The 17,937-nt window shown below is 40.5% G+C and overlaps 1 protein-coding gene across 5 annotated transcripts in view; it reads right to left on the reverse strand.

Moving 5' to 3' along the window:
* The window catches only part of GHR (growth hormone receptor), a 272,004-nt gene that overhangs the window by 9,292 nt on the left and 244,775 nt on the right, over positions 1–17,937 (reverse strand). For all 5 annotated transcript variants that reach the window (XM_049648702.1, XM_049648701.1, XM_049648698.1 and 2 more), the window contains 3 exons: positions 14,827–14,999; positions 9,796–9,974; positions 1,963–2,128 (listed from right to left, as the gene is read on the reverse strand). In XM_049648702.1, the coding sequence (XP_049504659.1) occupies positions 1,963–2,128; positions 9,796–9,974; positions 14,827–14,999 (518 nt within the window). The remainder of the gene's footprint in view (positions 1–1,962; positions 2,129–9,795; positions 9,975–14,826; positions 15,000–17,937) is intronic.

Below are 17,937 nucleotides of genomic sequence, written 5' to 3' on the forward strand. Positions count from 1 at the left end.
ATTTTATAACTGCAAGTCTGTATCGCTTAATCCCCTTTACCTATTTCACCCATCCTCCCTGTGCTCTCCCATCTAGCAACCACCAGTTTGCTTTCCGTTTTTATGAGTCTGTTTCCATCTTGCTTTGTTGTTGTTCTTTTTTTTTTTTTTTTTTAGATCACACATATAAGTGAAATCACAGGGTATTTGTCACTTAGAATTATACCCTTTAGCTTCATCTATGCTGTGAATAGCAAGAGTTCATTCTTGTTATGGCCAAATAATATTCCACTGTGTGTGTGTGTGTGTGTGTGTGTGTGTGTGTGTGTGTGTATAAATCACATCTTTTTATCCATTCACCTATTGATGGACATTTAGGTTACTTCTATATCTTGGCTGATGCAAATAATGTTGCAATGAACATGGGGATATATATATATATATATATATACGCACTTGAATTAGTATTTTCATTTTTGTTGTATAAATACCCAATAGTAGAGTTACTAGATTGTATGGTATTTCTATTTTTAATACTCCATACTTTAATACTCTATTTTTAATATTCCATACTGTTTTCCATAGTGGCTGCTCCAATTTACTTTCTCACTAACAGTGCAGGAAGGTTCCCTTTTTTCCACATCCTCATCAAGGTTATCCACTTTACACAAAAAAGGCAGGTGGAGTTTACCTTAATGTTGCTTTATTAAAAGTAAGATTTTATGCTGTAATGTTCCTTTCTTATTTTTATTTTCTTATTCAGTTATTAAAATCTCCAAAGGAGATATTATGTATAGTATAAAGAATTAATGGAGGAGAGAATACCATTTTATATCTTGTGGTATCTGTAACTTTGTATCAATGCCAGAGTATCAATGACAGTTCCTGTATGTATTCAGGAACATAACAAAGCTAGAACTTCAGGTTTTTTTTAAGGAAAACATTTTTTTGGAAGGAAAAATCAGTTAAAGAAATCTATGCTAACTGAATTAAATGGCATCACAATAAGCTTAAAGGGTGTGTTGCAAATTTACTTTCTAAACCAGAATTTCATTATATCAAATATTATACAAAATAATAAGCCTGTTAACTAGAACTTAGAAAAAAAAAACAGTGCTACAGGCATTTTCATTTAAGCGCTATTTAGTATCATGGATTTTACTTGTACCATCAATGCAAAAATATAAATTTAATTTCTCTATTGCTTGTGATTGCTTCATTAACAAACTTTACATCCTCATACATAGCCCTGTGAACCCTCTGTGTTTAATTGTGGATGCACTATAGCTAATTCCCATGTGGGAGTGATAACTTTATATACTTATTGTTCATTATTAGGCAGACTTCTTTATGTATCAAAAGTTTTAATTCTTTTATTTTGAATTCATAGATCTCATTTCTTTGAACTTGCATTATCTTTGTATTTTTCTTATATAAGATCTTCAAATGTTCCATGTTGTCCTTGCACATAACTAGCATGCCACTTATTAAGGCTTTCTCCCGGTGAAACCCATACCTAAGCTTCCTAAAACCACTAAGCAGCTGCCATTGACAACCTATGCTGACACAATAGTAGGCTTTTAGATGCCACATATCCATCCATCCATATAGATACAGTATTTCTTCACTATGTATTTGAAAACCATTTTTTTCTGATTATAAATGCAAAACAAACTCATAGAAAATTTTAGAAGTATGGAAACATATAAATAAAAGAATCATCTGAAATTCTGATATCCAGAGATATCCCCCATTAATATGTTAGTACATCTTCTCCTCTCTAACTTACACCTCCCCCAGGACATTTCCTGAATTAAATAATTAAAAAACTAAGTTCTCCTTCCCCTTCTGTAATGAATAATATCTGTTATAGACTGTGAACTTGAGGTCTCTCACTCTGACATTTGAAGCTAATGGATTGTGATCTGAACAACGTTACGACATTGACAAAAGCCACGTTGGCTGCCATTTTAAATCTTTTACCTTCTTCACATGCAAATGGGCTCATTTGAGGAAGTGTTACATAGAGCACCTCACTGAACTCGCCATATTTTTCAGAGTTTCGTTGTCTGGATCTCACACGCACTTCATATTCTTTATCTAGTCTCAGTGAATAAACTGGAACTGATGTTGACAATACAGGGTCCATCTTTCAAGACAAAATATAAAACTTACTGGTTAGTGAGACAACAACTCAATGCAATAAACTCTATAAAGTGTTTCTGCATCTGTACTCAAAATGAATTCTGTGAAATAGCACAGGGGGAGTTTGCTACTTAAAGGAAGATCAAAGCAAATAACTTTGTTAAGAAACATTTTGTTACATGGATCACAGTTCTCCAAGCTATTTTGGAATAAACCCAAAGAAATAATAGGCTTGTTTATAGAATTGCAGCTCCATCTTTGTACTAAGCTGTCAGATATTCTATACAATCAAAGCATAATAGAATTACTATGGAGAATGGTGGAACTATAAAGAAAACTACAGATATGTTTTCTACCCTTTGGGATATTACAGTTTTGCATGAAGACATAAGAACAGAAAAAAAAAAAACCAACATTATTTCTACACCAAAACAAATTATAGTCAAACACACACACACACACACACACACACACACACACACACAGAGTTTGTTCTTTGGAAATTCTGGGTAGTCACTCATAAGATCACAGAACTGGCAATGGTCCTAGAAAAATCACAGTTGTCTAAATTATTCTGTTAGAAGCAACTACATACCTATTCTGCTTCTTCTAGAAGGCTTAAAAGTACTTCAAATGGTTTGCTATTCAAAATTTGCAAAGACATGCCGCTAGAGTCCTTGGTAACAAAAATCAAGGTCCCACAACCCTTCTTTTACCTTCCTGGGGAAGGGTAATAAGGCTATTAGACTTTTAAGACATAAGGCCATCAAAGAAATAGACCCAAGTAATAATGGTGTTTTCCTTCAAGTTAAATTCTCAAAGCAGATATTCAATATGTGCTTTTCATGTGTTTCCAGATAGAACACCTTGTTACCATTTATAGAAAATTAGGAACACTTACATTTTCAACAGCATGGATTTTTCCATTAAAAAGATTCTCATAATTTGTCTTATTAAGTCAGAGGCTGGGCCTGCAGCTTCTACAATAAATTTCCTTTCACCTCAGTAAGTTTCTACTCACAAAGTCTCTATTTTTTCCCCATGTGTACATGGGATGGTTAGTTTGTATCTTTTTTGAAGCTTTTTAATATATGATATATTTGCATGCCTAAAGTGCATTTTTATTTATTTATTTAAAAAATTTTTTATTATGTTTATTTATTTTGAGAGAGAGACAGAGTGCGAGTGGGGGAGGGGCAGAGAGAGAGGGAGACACAGACTCCGAAGTAGGCTCCAGGCTCTGGGCTGTCAGCACAGAGCCTGACGCGGGGCTAGAACCCATGAGGGTGAGATCATGACCTGAGTCGAAGTTGGACGCTCAACCGACTGAGCCACCCAGGGCTCCCCACCTAAAGTGCATCTTTAAAGGCAGGCTTCTGAATTTTAAACTTACCTTATTGGTTTCCTTAAATATTTTTTAAACTGCATGTGTCTAGTTTTGAAGCCCTAATTTCTGTTATTGTAACTAATATTATTAGAGTATAGATTTCACTAATAACAAAACTAAAAAGAGGCCGTCAGTGATTTGACCGATGGTCCTCTCTTTATCTTCTCCCAACCCTCTAAAGAAGCCACACCCCACTCGATTTGGCTCCCACAGCCTGCACTGAACCCTGCCACCTGCCTTTGAGGGAAGGCCTACACTCTGCCAATCCTCAATGGAAGTATTGCTGATATCCTAGGAAGTCTTTCTTGGCCCTTTTTCCTACTCCATCCTGACAGCTAATCAGTATTAAGAAGATATTACTTCTTATATTTCACTGCTTGTATTTCTATATTACACTGCAGATTCCCTGGAGCAAACAAGGTCTTCATTACCTTTGCATTTCCAAAGCCCAGTTCAATACCAGGTACACAGTGGGTGCTCAAGAGAAGGCCCATATAACTGTGGATAATTCTATGCCACACATTAAGTCTTAAAAAAACCCCATAAATTCCTTTTTTAAATTTTATTTATTTGAGAGTGGGAGAGCAAGCAGGGGAGAGGGGCAGAGGGAGAGACAGAGAGAATCTTAAGCAGGCTCCACGCTCAGCGTGGAGGCTGACACGGGGCTCCATCCCATGACACTGGGATTATGACCCGAGTGGAAACCCAGAGCCTGACGTTCAATTGACTGAGCCACCCAGGCACCCCAAAAAACCCATACATTCTTAACTTGATCTGGCAGGTAAACAAATTGCAAACAACTACATGGTCATGACTATTACTTTCATATTCAAAACGTATTTGGTTTTAAAAAAAGGCAAAATTCAATATTGTCATTGGCAACCTGAATTCCTGATATAAGCAGCAAACACTAGCTTCCACCCTCCTCTCCACCTTACAAACCTCACTTGTTTTTTTTTTTTTAATATTTTAATATTTATTTTTGAGAGAGAGAGAGAGAGATAAAGCACTAGCGGGGGGGACCAAGAGAGGGGGAAACACAGAATCCGAAGCAGGCTTCAGGCTCTGAGCTGTCAGCACAGAGCCCGACACGGGGCTTGAACCCACAGACCACAAGACCATGACCTGAGCCAAAGTCGGTCCCTTAACCGACTGAGCCACCCAGGCACTTCCAAACCTCACTTGTTTTTATGGTTATGGCATTTGTGCTCATAACCAATTAGATGGTGTGTTTCTTTAGCAGAGGTCAATTTTTTTAAACATTTATTTATCTTGAAAGAGAGAAAGAGAGAGTGGGGGAGGGGCAGAGAGAGAGATAGAGGGAGAGAGAGAGAATCCCAAGCAGGCTCCATGCTGTCAGCCGAGAGCCTGATGCGGGGCTCAATCCCATGAACTGTGATATCATAACCTGCAGAGCAGAAAACAAGAGTCAGATGCTTAACTGAGTCACCCACTCAGTCATGAAAACCCTTGGTGTTCATGACAACTCTGAGACCCTTGTAAAAAAATACCATGAGTATATAACTTCACTTATAAAAGGTAAGTGAAGTAAAAGTTAACTGACCCCTTTGGACTATCTTACGAGATTGAGCAGAAATGCAATTAAAAGTGAAACAAAGCCAAGCTGGGATGCAGCCCTGAATGGTCAATTGACTGAGTCCCAAGCTCCCATGCACCTTCCTCAGGGTGTGAGTTTCATATCTGTGCATCAGCTGATACACAACTATATGCACTGGGCTTTCAGGGTTGAAACTATGATTCGTAAATCTAAGAATGCTAATGTTTGGATTCACACCTTTGCTTTTTCTAGATAGTCAACCTTTTTGTTTCAGGACTCCTTTATACTCCTAAAAATTACTGAGAATCCTAAAGGTTTTGGTTTACTTGGGTTATGCCTATTGCTATTTACTGTATTAGAAATTCAAACTGAGAAATTTTAAAAATGGTATTAAATTGATTTTTATAAAAGTTATACTTTGCAAGACAACAGAATTATAGTGAGAAGAATGACTTTGTTTTACATTTTTGCAAAATCTCTTTAATGGATTTCTTAATACAAGATGGTGGTATTTTTACATCCACTTCTATATATATATTTTTTTCCAAACAAAAGGTCTCATATATTACCAACCAATCTACTGGTGCAGAAGCATAGTAACAGAGAAAAATCATTCCCTTGATAAAGCATGTCTATTGTTCAGGTAGTGGTGATGTTTACAGAGTAATAGGATAGGAACACATGACCTTCATGCAACATAAATATGTGTATTATCTCATGTGCAATCCCTTATAGACCCAGCGTGGTTTTTCTCCAATGCCTCCTCTTGGAGTTGTACTTGATTTTATTACCAGTTTTCATCTGAATCCACCGGGGAATGGGATGATTCTGCTTTTGTTTCTTGGCTAGGGATCACTGAACTTTCAGTGATGCTGAAAGTTTTGTGAGAAGACGTGGCGAGGAACAGTGAACTGCACACCATGATGGCGGAGAAAAGGAGCTACATCTGCTTCTGTATTACATTTGCATTAAATCTGATGTGTTGTCTTGGTTGAAGTACATGAATAAAATCTGGTCTCACACAGACATATAGTGAGGAAAAGGAGGGATATTTTAATAGCCTTTTCAGATAACGTGGACATTCTTTTTAAAATATTTTAAAGTAATCTGCATACCCAATGTGGGGCTTAAACTTACAACCCTGAGATCAAGAGTCGTCGACTGAGTCAGCCAGTCCATGTGGATTTTCTTCTTTAACACTAATACCAAAACTCAACAAGTGGTAGTTTTTTTTTTAAGTTTCTAAGAAATGTTAATTTTGAAAAAGTGCCCATTGGCACATCTTAGCCTACGGTATTAAATATGATTGCCTGCAGAAAAATCAATACTGGGGATAGTTCAGAGTAATTGTGACCTTCTGTTGGATAAAGAAAGTAGCAAAATATTCACTTACAGACATGTCTATGGATAGACATCTAAGAAATCTTGTTATTTAATAAAGAAATCTCTGGATTTTGCAAAGATCACTCTGAGCCATGGAAAGTGATTTAGTATGGGGGAAGGAGTGGGCAAAGAGTAATACACAGGAGCTGATAATAACACCAGTTCATGATATAACATGAGCATGAATCAATAGGAATTGGTAATTATTTGGATATAAGGAATAAGATTAAGATACAGATAGATGTCAGAATAATATTCTGGTTTACATTTGAACAACTTTATCGACATGTTGTCATTTACTGAGGGGGGAAACTGGGGAGATAGGAGGAAGTTTGAACATGCTGTTTTTTTGAGATGCCAATGAGGCATGCCAGTGGATATGTTCAGGAGGCATTTGGATGTACAAGTGTGGAACACAGAAATGAGGTCCGGGCAGAACCACTGTGCTAAGTGCCCTCATGTGTTGACATTAATCTGGAACTTTCTATTTTTCAACTAGCTTCCACCAAATGGATTTTTTTTAAATACTCACAACCATCATGTGAAATAAAGTGAACATGACCAGTTTTATAGTACACTGAAATACTCCCAGCAATAAAAAGGAATGTTACACTCAGCAATATGAATGAATCTCATATGCATTACGAGGAGTGAAAGAAGCCAGAATCCAAAGGTTACTTATTGTATCATTCCATTTGTATGACTTCCCGGAAAAGGCAAAACTACAGAGATGAGCAGATCAGTAGTTGCCAAGGATTAGGGTTTTGGGAGGATTTGACTTCAAAGGGACAGCATGAGGAAATTTTTTGAAGGTTATGATAAGTTGTTCTGTATCCTGATTCTGGTGGTAGCAACAAAGCTCTATGGATTTTTCAAAACTCACAGAATCATACAAGTAAAAAGTGGATTTTAATATGTGCATTTTTTGAGTTTTTATTAAAAGAATGTTAAGCGAGAGAGTGTTTTAGAATGATCACTCTGGCTCCAGTGTGAAGAATGGATGAGACGCATCAAATACCAGAGGCATAAGATCTGCTTGGGGGATGTTACATGAATGCAGTCAGATAGGACTGCAACTAGGAAATAACACATGGTAATTCCTTAAAGGTTAGTTGCAATGTGGAATCTGAAACTGTATCAATGAATCTTGCCTACCTTACTACATGAAAATACACCTTTCCATCTAGCACTTTGAATGGATCATCTCCCCATGCATGATTTTGGTTACATCATGTATTTGGCATTTGGAAAATACTCGTGCACTGAGTTATGCAAATTTTCTAAATGTTCACACATTTTATTATACAATATAAAAAAATCACTTTGGCTAATATCACCATTGCATCAGGAAAATCTTCAAAGATTGGGAAAGCTACCAGGCTCACTGCTGCAGAGGCAAGTTTCCCAAAACTCTGATTTTCCTTTGAAGGTTCAAATATCATTGGTAACTACCGTCCATTGTTTTTCTTGAACTGATAAGCACACTTCATTCTTTTCCAAGAAACGTTTGCCAAATACTTGCCAACGCCGCTATGAGAAACCATCTATGGGGTTATCAGTTGTTCTTTCAAGCAAAAATGGCGTTCCACGCGAAAAGCAGCTGATCCGGCTGGCAACTTGGCTTTATTAAGACAACCGTGGGGGACTCAGTGTACAGCAGACCTATGCTATGTGTCCTTGGCATGTGTCATCCAGAATATTAAAAAGCTATGTCATCAGGGGCGCTGGGGTGGCTCAATCGGTCGAGTGTCAACTTCGGCTCAGGTCATGATCTTGCGGTTCGTGAGTTCAAACCCTGCATTGGGCTCTGTGCTGACAGCTCAGAGCCTGGAGCCTGCTTCGGCTTCTGTGTCTTTCTCTCTCTCTTTCTCTGCCTCTCCCCTGCTCGTATTCTGTCTCTCTTTCTCAAAAATAAATAAAATATTAAAAAAAATTTTAAAAAAGCTATGTTGTTAAAGGTTGAGATTTAATAAAGTAAATAAAACATGCAGCTGCATCAAGGACATTGCTCAGTGAAGCTGGCTGTCCGCTCTCATTGACTGTGAGCGCATGGTGACCCTGCCAGTGCGGTTTGCAATGACCGCCTTGATTTTTCCTCAGGTGACAGTGGGTTTGCCGCCATTGCTTTTGTACCATTGCCGCAAATCTCAACATGGTGAAAAAAGGCGATAGCATTTTAGTATGAGTAGGAAAACAGTCTTGACCTTGTGGATTCCCTGCCAGGCTCTCAGGACCCCTCGGGGGTTCAGAGTTCACACTCAGAGAACCTCTGCTCTGGAGTACGCAGTGCAGTGCCTCGTGTGGGGTAGTCCTTTCATTGGCTGTGGAATAAATGTTTGACCGAAACCTGAATTTAGAAAGTCTTATTTGACTCTGCATCCAACCAGGGATTTTTGCACCAAGTTAGTGGAACAGATACCTAAATTAAAACGATTCTGGAAACTGTACCGCAAAGTCCAGTATTTAACTGTTCACAGCTGCTCCAAAATGAACTTTAATGACAAAATTGGCTTCTTTTTCAGCAGAACATGGAACGGACAGGCCTGGTGTCTCAAAATTTTGGGAGTGAATCTGTCAGGGCACTGGGCACGACCTGATGACTGGCCAGAACCCACTGGGCTTGGCCAGGGCTTGGCTATGGTTAGACTGATTTAGAATTAGTTATACAGGGAGCAGCAAGATAATCCTGCTTTTCTTCTTGTTGTGTGCCATGTGGAATTTATCTAAGCGCCCAGTTCCCATGAATTTGTCAAGGAGGTAAGGAGTTCAGAGGTCAACCACATCCATGCTGCTTGCCTACACAAAAACTTCTCAGCTTGATTCTCCCCTGAGGTATGGAGCAAAACATCCTTCTGAAACCTCTAGGGGACAAATTCCCTTCCTCTGTTTCCCTCCTGGAGTCACTTAAGCACTTAATTTAATGGCGGTCTTGTGAGCAGTAGCAACTAAAATCATGGGAGAATATTTAGCCATAGCTCCCTATTGGCCTCGATCATAACTCTTCTCATGTTTAGCCACGTCCCCAAAGACAGCTTAAGTGCTAGAGTACACGATTTTGTTCTAATGTTAAACTGGACACTGAGGACGACTGGGGAAGTAGTTTTCCTTCCTTTCCATAGGCTTCTGTATAAGCTCCCTGTCGGCACCTGCTGTGGGACAGAATTCCAAGATGATATTTTACTGATCATATCCGTTTTCCTCAAATACGAAAATATGGAGTATACAGCACGGGCATGTGGTATTAAGTCAAAAGGAAGTCCAATGATAAATGAGAGAGGTGTTGCTGAGATAAAAAGAAGAAAAGCCAAAGCATTTTGAAGTGTGATATGTACTGATATCTTACCGTTTTCCACTGGGACTCATTTACTTCTTTGTACTGCAGTTCATACTCCAGGACTATCCATCCCTTCTGAACGTCTGCATTGGGCGGTGGTTCCCACCTCACCTGGATATCTGCATGAATCCCCGTTAAACTGATGTTCAGTAGAGTCCAGTTGAGGCCAATGGGTGGATCTGGTTGCACTGTGCGTTTCGACAGAGAGTTAGTGCACAGAGAGACAGACAGGTACAGCTTGGTATTAATGGAGTGCTTTCTTCTGAAGAGACCACTTACTTCATGCATTTTTATTGTTTACACTCCTAATTCTTTCAATATTCTTATTATACACTCATTTTATAAGAGGGTACCATTTTTTTTTTGACTTGAGTATGGTCTGTTTTTAACTTTGAAGAAACCCCCTACAAAAAAATTCCTTTTCAAGTCTACGACCTGACCTAAAACTTTTCTTGAGGATCTGCCATGTCTTACAATTCTTTTAGCCCCCAAAGAATTAATGCTTTGGGATTTTGGCAAAGGAATTCATTATAACTCAAAACTGAAGGAACAGAGTCAGAAAGACCTACAGCATTTAAACATGTGGCTGTTTTGGAACCAGGGATCGAAAAATCTTTTTTATTCCAAATTGCTTATTACCTGCGCCAAGGATCTTATATTAACTTCTGTATGGCTACCAGAACAATCCTTCCAAACACAGCACAGGCTCCTTAGCTTGTTGTCTTCCAGTCACATGTCATGATTTTTTTAGACATAAGAAGGATGGGCATTGCACTCTACTCTCAAATGGTGAGGAGTCAGGGTTTTCTGCCTTTTACTTAACTGCATGTGAACAATCTGAAATCGTGTTTTGCTTGGTTTCTACTGACATATTGTACATTCTCTGGTAAGTCGGCTGTATTCTGCTTATTAGGACTGCAAAGACCACAATTTCCCAAAGGTTGATGCAGAGAAATACGGATTCCAAAGCTAGGAACATATCTAAATTTACGTTCTAGATAGTTCCCAATAAATTACTGCACTTCATGTCTCAGTACAGAGGTTTTAAAAAATCACTTGCAGATACAGAGTAAAATGTACTTTCTTTTCTACTGTTTGTAGAAGGGTACCCAGAGTGCTGCAAAGTCTGGATCCCCAGAGCTGACCACAGATAAGCCTACAAATATATGCTCTGAGGAGCCATAACTGGCTATTAAAAACTGGTGGTCAAAAGGGGAAGCTCTTGGCATTTAAACAGAGTTAAAACAGACTTCACTGTGAAGGAACATGATAGTGCCCCCCCTTTCCCCCCCACCCCCACCCAGTAGAGTGGACACAACTTAAAAAATTAGGAAATCCAAATTTAATAATGAACACATTTCAGAAGTTAAATTGGAGGGATTTGCAACACAGCCGAGCCACAGTATGGCTACAATAACGACAGTAATGCTTCACTCTTCTGAATTTGTTGGGGACTGAGCAATTCTGAGAGCCGAAATTTAACACTTTAAGAGACCAAATGTTTTTTTATGGAAAAATTTCAACTTATTACTCATGTTTCATCTTAAAAACTCCCCTTTCTGCTTTAAATAGAAGATATGGAACATGGTCTTTTTCTTTTCACTTTTTAAATGTTTATTTATTTTTTGAGAGAGAGAGAGAGAGAGAGAGAGAGAGAGAGAATGAGTGGGGGAGGGGCAGAGAGAGAGAGAGAGAGAGAGACAGATAGACTCTGAAGCAGGCTCCAGGCTCTGAGCTGTCAGCACAGAGCCCAACATTGAGATCGAACTCAGTAACTGTGAGATCATGACCTGAGCCAAAGTCAGAGGCTTAACCTACTGAGCCACCCAGGCGCCCTGAACATGGTGTTTTTTGAGTGGACTCATATCACTGTTACAAGCATAATAATAACCTCTCCCTTTCCTCCGTACATACTGCCACACGCTGTACTTGACAGGTCCTCCAAGATGTTGGAAAAGCACCTGAGACTGAATACATCCCCAGGCAGCCCTGGTCCTCTCCCCAGAATATGCTCCCTCCCCTGTCACTTTCCCTCTCTCTGTTGCTGGTGCCTCCATTCCTCCAGTCGTTCAGGGTGAAGTTAGTGAGCTCTTCCGGGACTCATCCCTCTCTTACCACCCCCACAGTCTGTCAGTTGTACTTTCAAGACAGTCTCCGAGCCCAGCCACTACCCACTGCTGCACCTCTCAACCCAGCCCTGCCGTTAGGGTTTTTTACCCATGTTGTTGCATTAGCCTCCTAAACGGTCTCCTCCTGTTGTTATTGTCCTCATTTTAAAAATTTACTTATTTTTGAGAGAGAGAGAGAGAGAGAGAGCGAGCAGGGGAGCAGAGAGAGAGAGGGAGAGAGAGAGAATCCCGAGCAGGTTCCATGCAATCAGCACAGAGCCTGACATGGGGTTCGATCTCACAAACTGTTCGCTCATTACCTGAGCTGAAATCAGGAGTCAGACGCTTAACTGACTAAGCCACCAAGGCACCCTGGTCTTGGTCCTCCTTCAGTCTATTCTCAACACAGTCCTCAATACACTTGTCACAGTGGTTACTTTCACACTTGATTTAGAGCATATCACTCATATAAAACCCTCCACAGCCTTCCTATCCCACTCCAAGTGGAAGCCAAAGTCTTTCAATGGCTTCAGGTGTACTGGAGCTTTGCCTCTCAGCTCTCTCAGATGTGGCCTGTTCCAGGCCCCTCCTGGCTCACCCTGCGGCAGGTCCTCCCCAACCACGCTGTTCCTCAAGTGAGCAAAGGCAAGCTCCCACCGCAGGAGCTATACCCTAGCTGTGCCCTCTTGTTGACCTGATCTTTACCTCAGATGGATACAATGTTCTCTCATTTTTTTTCTCTCCCAGCAAAGCCAGCTCTGCTAACTCTATTAAAATTGCAACCTCTCCTGCATGCCTCTTCTCCTTCCCTATGTTAGTTTTCTTCATAGCCTTGTCTCTCTCCACCCCTATTGGGATAAGATCCCACGAGGGCAGACGTTTTCTTCTCCTGGCACCTAGAGATGTACTTGGCCCGAGGAAAAGACTCATGGTTTTCATCTTAAGATCTATCAGGCTTACCTTGTTCCTTGCTGTCTCCCCTCTCAGCTCCCTCCCTCCCTGCTATGGCTGTAGTATCTGTCATCATCTTTTGTCTTGGTTATCACAAAGCCTTCTAACCTCTATCTTTGCTCCGTGCTACTCCAATCTACTCTCTCCACTGCAGGGCGGATTTTCCTGAGACATTAGTAATGCGACCGTACGACTTTGAGATTAGGAACATGGACTCTGGAGTTATGCTGCATAGGTTCAAATCTCAGCTCTGCCTACTAGCTGTTTGACCTTGAGTTAGCCTTTAAATGCTCTGAGCCTCAGTTTCATCATCTGTAAAATGGGGATTACAATAGAATCTATCTCACATGGTTATTATACCCAACCCATAGGTAAGGGCTTTGTAAGTGTTAGTTAGCTATTACTATCCCCAGGCCATTTTCCTTCTTAAATATCTTTAAATGCACCTCTTGGCAGTAAGATACGGTCTTATCTTACTGGATACACTTATGATTTCACATAGGAACACTTACGATTTCTCTTGGCTGATCAGTCAGGCCTGCCTAACCGAGGCAGTTAGGTCTCCTGAGTCCTTCAACATTCTGTGCTGTTTGTCACTTCCGGAACTTAGTAGTTGTTGGAAGACACAGGCCAGCCTGTATACTTGGCAGCTCCCACTGATGCTTTCAGAAGGAAGTGAGCTGCCACAATTTCTGGGCACCCCTTTCTCATCCCTCAGGCCCAGTCAATCATCTGTATCTTTGGCCACTACCTCAGCTTACTACGTATTCCACACACCTTGAATCCAGCACCTAAGACACGGTACTGCGGTTATTTAACACATTGGACTCCCCTACTTGACCATATCTTACTCATTCTGTAGCCACCATACCCAGCACAGTGCTCAGGGCATGGCAGGCCCTCAGTGAAGGCCAGTCACAGAAATGAGTGGGGCTAGCTATTGGCAGGGTCAGGATTAGAACATGGGTCTTGACCCGATATTCTTACTACTACCTATTCAGCCATTCAAAAGCTACATCTATTGATATTGGGGGCAGCCACTGAATAGTCTCTCCAAGTTAAGCAGTCGGGTTCTCTTTTCTGCTTGTTCTTCTCCCTGACAGGCTATCAGATTTACTTGTTTCTGCCTGCAGCTTCTAGCCACATTCTCTCAGCCTCTTCTAGTCTGCTGATGCCTGGGAAACCACACACAAGCTTGTAAGAACAGCACGTCTCAGAGGAACTTCAAGGAACTTCTATCTATAACAAATGAGCCTTTGTGGATAGTTTCTGAGGCACCAATGTCATCTACTCAAAGTCCTTCTTTGGTTCTCTATATTTTGCTGTTTACACTATTCTAGTATAAACATAAAAATTCCAATTACAGTTGTTTGTTTTGTTTTGTTTCATTTCCCCTTGTGTCCGCATGATGGGCAAGGGATAATCTGTCTAGATCTTTCATTTAGTTCACTGAGCTGATTATCTCCAATGTTTGTCTTGAGGTCTTATAAACATGTTTTTAAACCGATTTGGGGTTATTTTGTAACTATAAAGTTCCAGAATTATTATGCCTTGTGATAAAGAAAATCTAGGCTTTGGTTATAGCAATGATAGGGATCAAAGGTCAACATATGTCAGATCTGAATATAATAATCATATTGAATAATTAGGAATGAAGGAATCGTGGGAGTATGCTGAGTTTGTCTCTTGTGGTGGCACCCAAGAACACAATTCAGCTTTCAAGATCTCCTCAAGGAAAAGACTCTGGAAGGCTCCCATTCTTTCCTCGACAACATTTACTGCCATTTATGTTAGAGCCAACTTAAGTCCCCTGCGCCTTCTCTCTCTTGTTCGCTGGCTGATCGCATGTCCTATAAAGCAGACTTCCATTCACCTAGATTACAATGACCAAGGCTTCCTACTTGAACACACTTGGACATTGAGGCTTCCCTGCTTACTTAATCTAAAGCCATGTCAAATAAAACACAAACCTGTGATTTACCTATTTCCTCAACAGAGAAACACTTTTGATCCACTGTACCACCATTGCTGGTTAGCTTGATACAGTAGGGTATCCAAATGGAGGTATAAGATGAATTAAAGTAACAGCTGTTTTCTCCAGCAGAGACATAATCGGGGCATTCTTTCCATTCTTGAGTCCACTCTTGAGTGCTCCTGAAATGGAGGGTAAAAGAGCATGAATTGTTCCAAGCATCATGCCATAGTTTAAGTCAAAGCGAAGAGCCTGACAGTCAGATTCAATAAACTGGAACACAAATATTTTACAAGCAAGTATTTCAGCAGCACCATTTCCAAGAAGTACCCCATCTGTGGACATCATCCATAGTGTCTGCAGACTGAGAGGAGGCCATTTGGGACATGGACTATAGCAAAAGCATCTGTTCATTAACTGCATACGAAGTGCCAGCTCCTAGATTAAGTCATTTGTGGTTAGGTACTTTACTGTCCACATTTTACAGATGAGGGTTCTGAGGCTCAAGGAGGTCTAAAATGTTCCTTTATTAAAACACTCCAGAGGGTCATCTCCCAAACTGTAAAGATTCCCAAAATACAATGGCTCTTTGGACTGGGTGTTTCCTCAGCTCATGGTGGAACATACTGGGGAGGCATGTTCTCCTGGAGGAGTGACACTGAGAATTGGGTGGCTTTGAGGTGGAAAATTACCACACTACTCGGAATCACTATACCCTCTATCCGTCTCCCCAAGGCTGTCTTATGCTTGGGCGAGTTATCCTGATGTCTTGAACTCCTTCCCATACTCCTGGTTTTTTCCTTAAGTATATGAAGAGCCTTGGGAACACTGTAAACAAGCTGGACACCCAGGTGACATTTATGAAGCATGGGAATCCCAGCCTTTTTCTCCCCACCCATAAACGAGACAAAAGGCCATGAACCCAGAAGTTAAAAAAATTTTTCCAAACCTAGAAAGCAATTTTTTTTCTATTTTGTAATTAGAGTGAATGTTTACTTATAATATAAAAAATGGAAACAAAATGGGCTCCACTGAATCCATGTGTTTGCCTATCTGTTCCTTTTTGTACTTTCTCTAAGAAAACAAATTCCTATTTTCCTATATCTTGGATCTGATAAAAACACACAAACAGACAAACACAACAAATCATGGAGGAAAGATGGCCACATGGAGGATACCGAAGGAATCAGAGAAGCCACATCTCTGTAATTACACTCGGCCATACATTTATTCACTTCCGTCCTACTCTACAGAAAGCATCATTTACCCAGATGACCTAAAACACTGGCAGGGTGTGTGAGCTGGATGGAAAAGAGATGCTGGGAAGTTCACTGTGGAAGGAGGCAGAGGTTTGGGAAAGGAAATTCCCTGGTCAGCTGCCATGGGGACCTGAACAAAAATGCAGAGCAACCAAGGATTGCCCAGACTCAAGTCCACCACGGCAAGAACAGAGCAAACACGTGCTAGGATGTGACACAGCTCTCCAGAGTCCCATCTCTCTGACTGACTGACTGAATGAGTTCAGCAAGCGATCTTTGGGGGGCCTACTATACAAGTACTACAGAAGCATTACATCTGGCACTAGCACGTGTGGATATAATGGTGAATAAGATTTCATTCCTACCTTCAGGCTAGAAGAAGACGCAGAAATTACACCTGAGTACTTTTTATTTTTTTCTGTCTCCTGTATTCATTGCATTCATATTTAATAAGCACTGATTATATATCAAATACTGTGCTGGACATTAAGGGGATGCACGTGTGTCTAAGGAATGACTCCTGCCTCAGAGGGATGACTAAAAAGCTGTATTACAAAGCATCGTGAGTTTGTGCTCACAAATAGTGCTAAAAGTTCAGAAGAAGGAATGATTGCTCTGTTCATGGAAGGCTTCAAGGTGGAGGTGGTGTTTCCAGCAAATACATGGCAACAGGGAAAGGAAGGAGGGAACAGAGTAGACAAAGGCATTGAGGTATGCAAGTATGGGCACGAGTGTGGTGAGGGAAATAGGAGACAATGGAATAAACGGGACAACTTTTCTTAAATTAGAATTGCTACTTGGGTGGAGTAATTTATTATTTGCTTATTATTCATGAGGTATCAGCTGAGAAAAAGGCTTGTAAGTCAAGGAGACATAAAGCCAGGGAGTCTGTGACTGAATGAGAAGAAGGTGGGAATGACCTTGTGTAGGCTGAGGTGCTTGGGGCTGGTAGGCCAGACAGTGGGGGGTCTGTGAGACTCCTTCTCAGGGAGGGGTGCTGGGTAGCAGCGAGCGACAAGGCTGTGGGGAAGGCAGGGACCAGAAGGAAGGGACGAGGGAGATAACACACACTTCCTTCTTTACAGCTGTTTCTCAGGCTGGTCTATTGGCACTAGGGGGAAACTTGTGCAGTATAAGGGGGTCCTTGAGACAGGTGCTCATCAGCTGTTGGAAAGAACTTGGGATTAACATGGCCAGTGAACTGTTTCTTAAACTCTGGTTGAGATTCTCAAAAGTTGCATACCCTTGGATGAGAGGGAGATCCATCCCTGATGGGAAGTGTGAGTGGTGTGTGTATATATGCATGTACGTGTGTGTATGTGTATGTGTGTGTACGTGTGTATATGTGTATGTATGTGCACGTATACATTTGTGTGTATATGTGGACATGTGTGTGTGCGTGTGTGTGTGTGTTTAGAATAATAGGAAAAGGATTTAAAACGTTAGGGCTAGGTGGGTCATTGACATATAGTATGGTTTATTTTATCTTGACTGTCAAGCTAGATAAAAGTGTATTTGGGAGAATGGTTTAGCAAGACTGTCCAGAGAAATGAGCCTCTTATTTAATAGCATAGATACAAAATGTATTTAGCATAGTTGATAGTATAAAAGTTAGCATTAAAATGTAAAGATGTAGAACAGTGCCTGTCAGGTCTGGACTGTAATAGGGAGTTTAGCTCTGTGTGTTTTAAGGTTTCTCAACTTGTGACATCCCCATGGGGATGGGGACTGTATGAAAAATCTTGTTTAGATTATTCCAAATCCATGAGTTCCACAGAGCAAACAACTTAAGCACTTATCTTAAGCACGGTGGGTTGAGAACAGTTAGTTCAAAACATGACTCCCAATGCCCTCCCCATCT

The sequence above is a fragment of the Panthera uncia genome (genome assembly GCF_023721935.1).
Source record: "Panthera uncia isolate 11264 chromosome A1 unlocalized genomic scaffold, Puncia_PCG_1.0 HiC_scaffold_17, whole genome shotgun sequence".
Classification (NCBI taxonomy): Eukaryota; Metazoa; Chordata; class Mammalia; order Carnivora; family Felidae; genus Panthera; species Panthera uncia.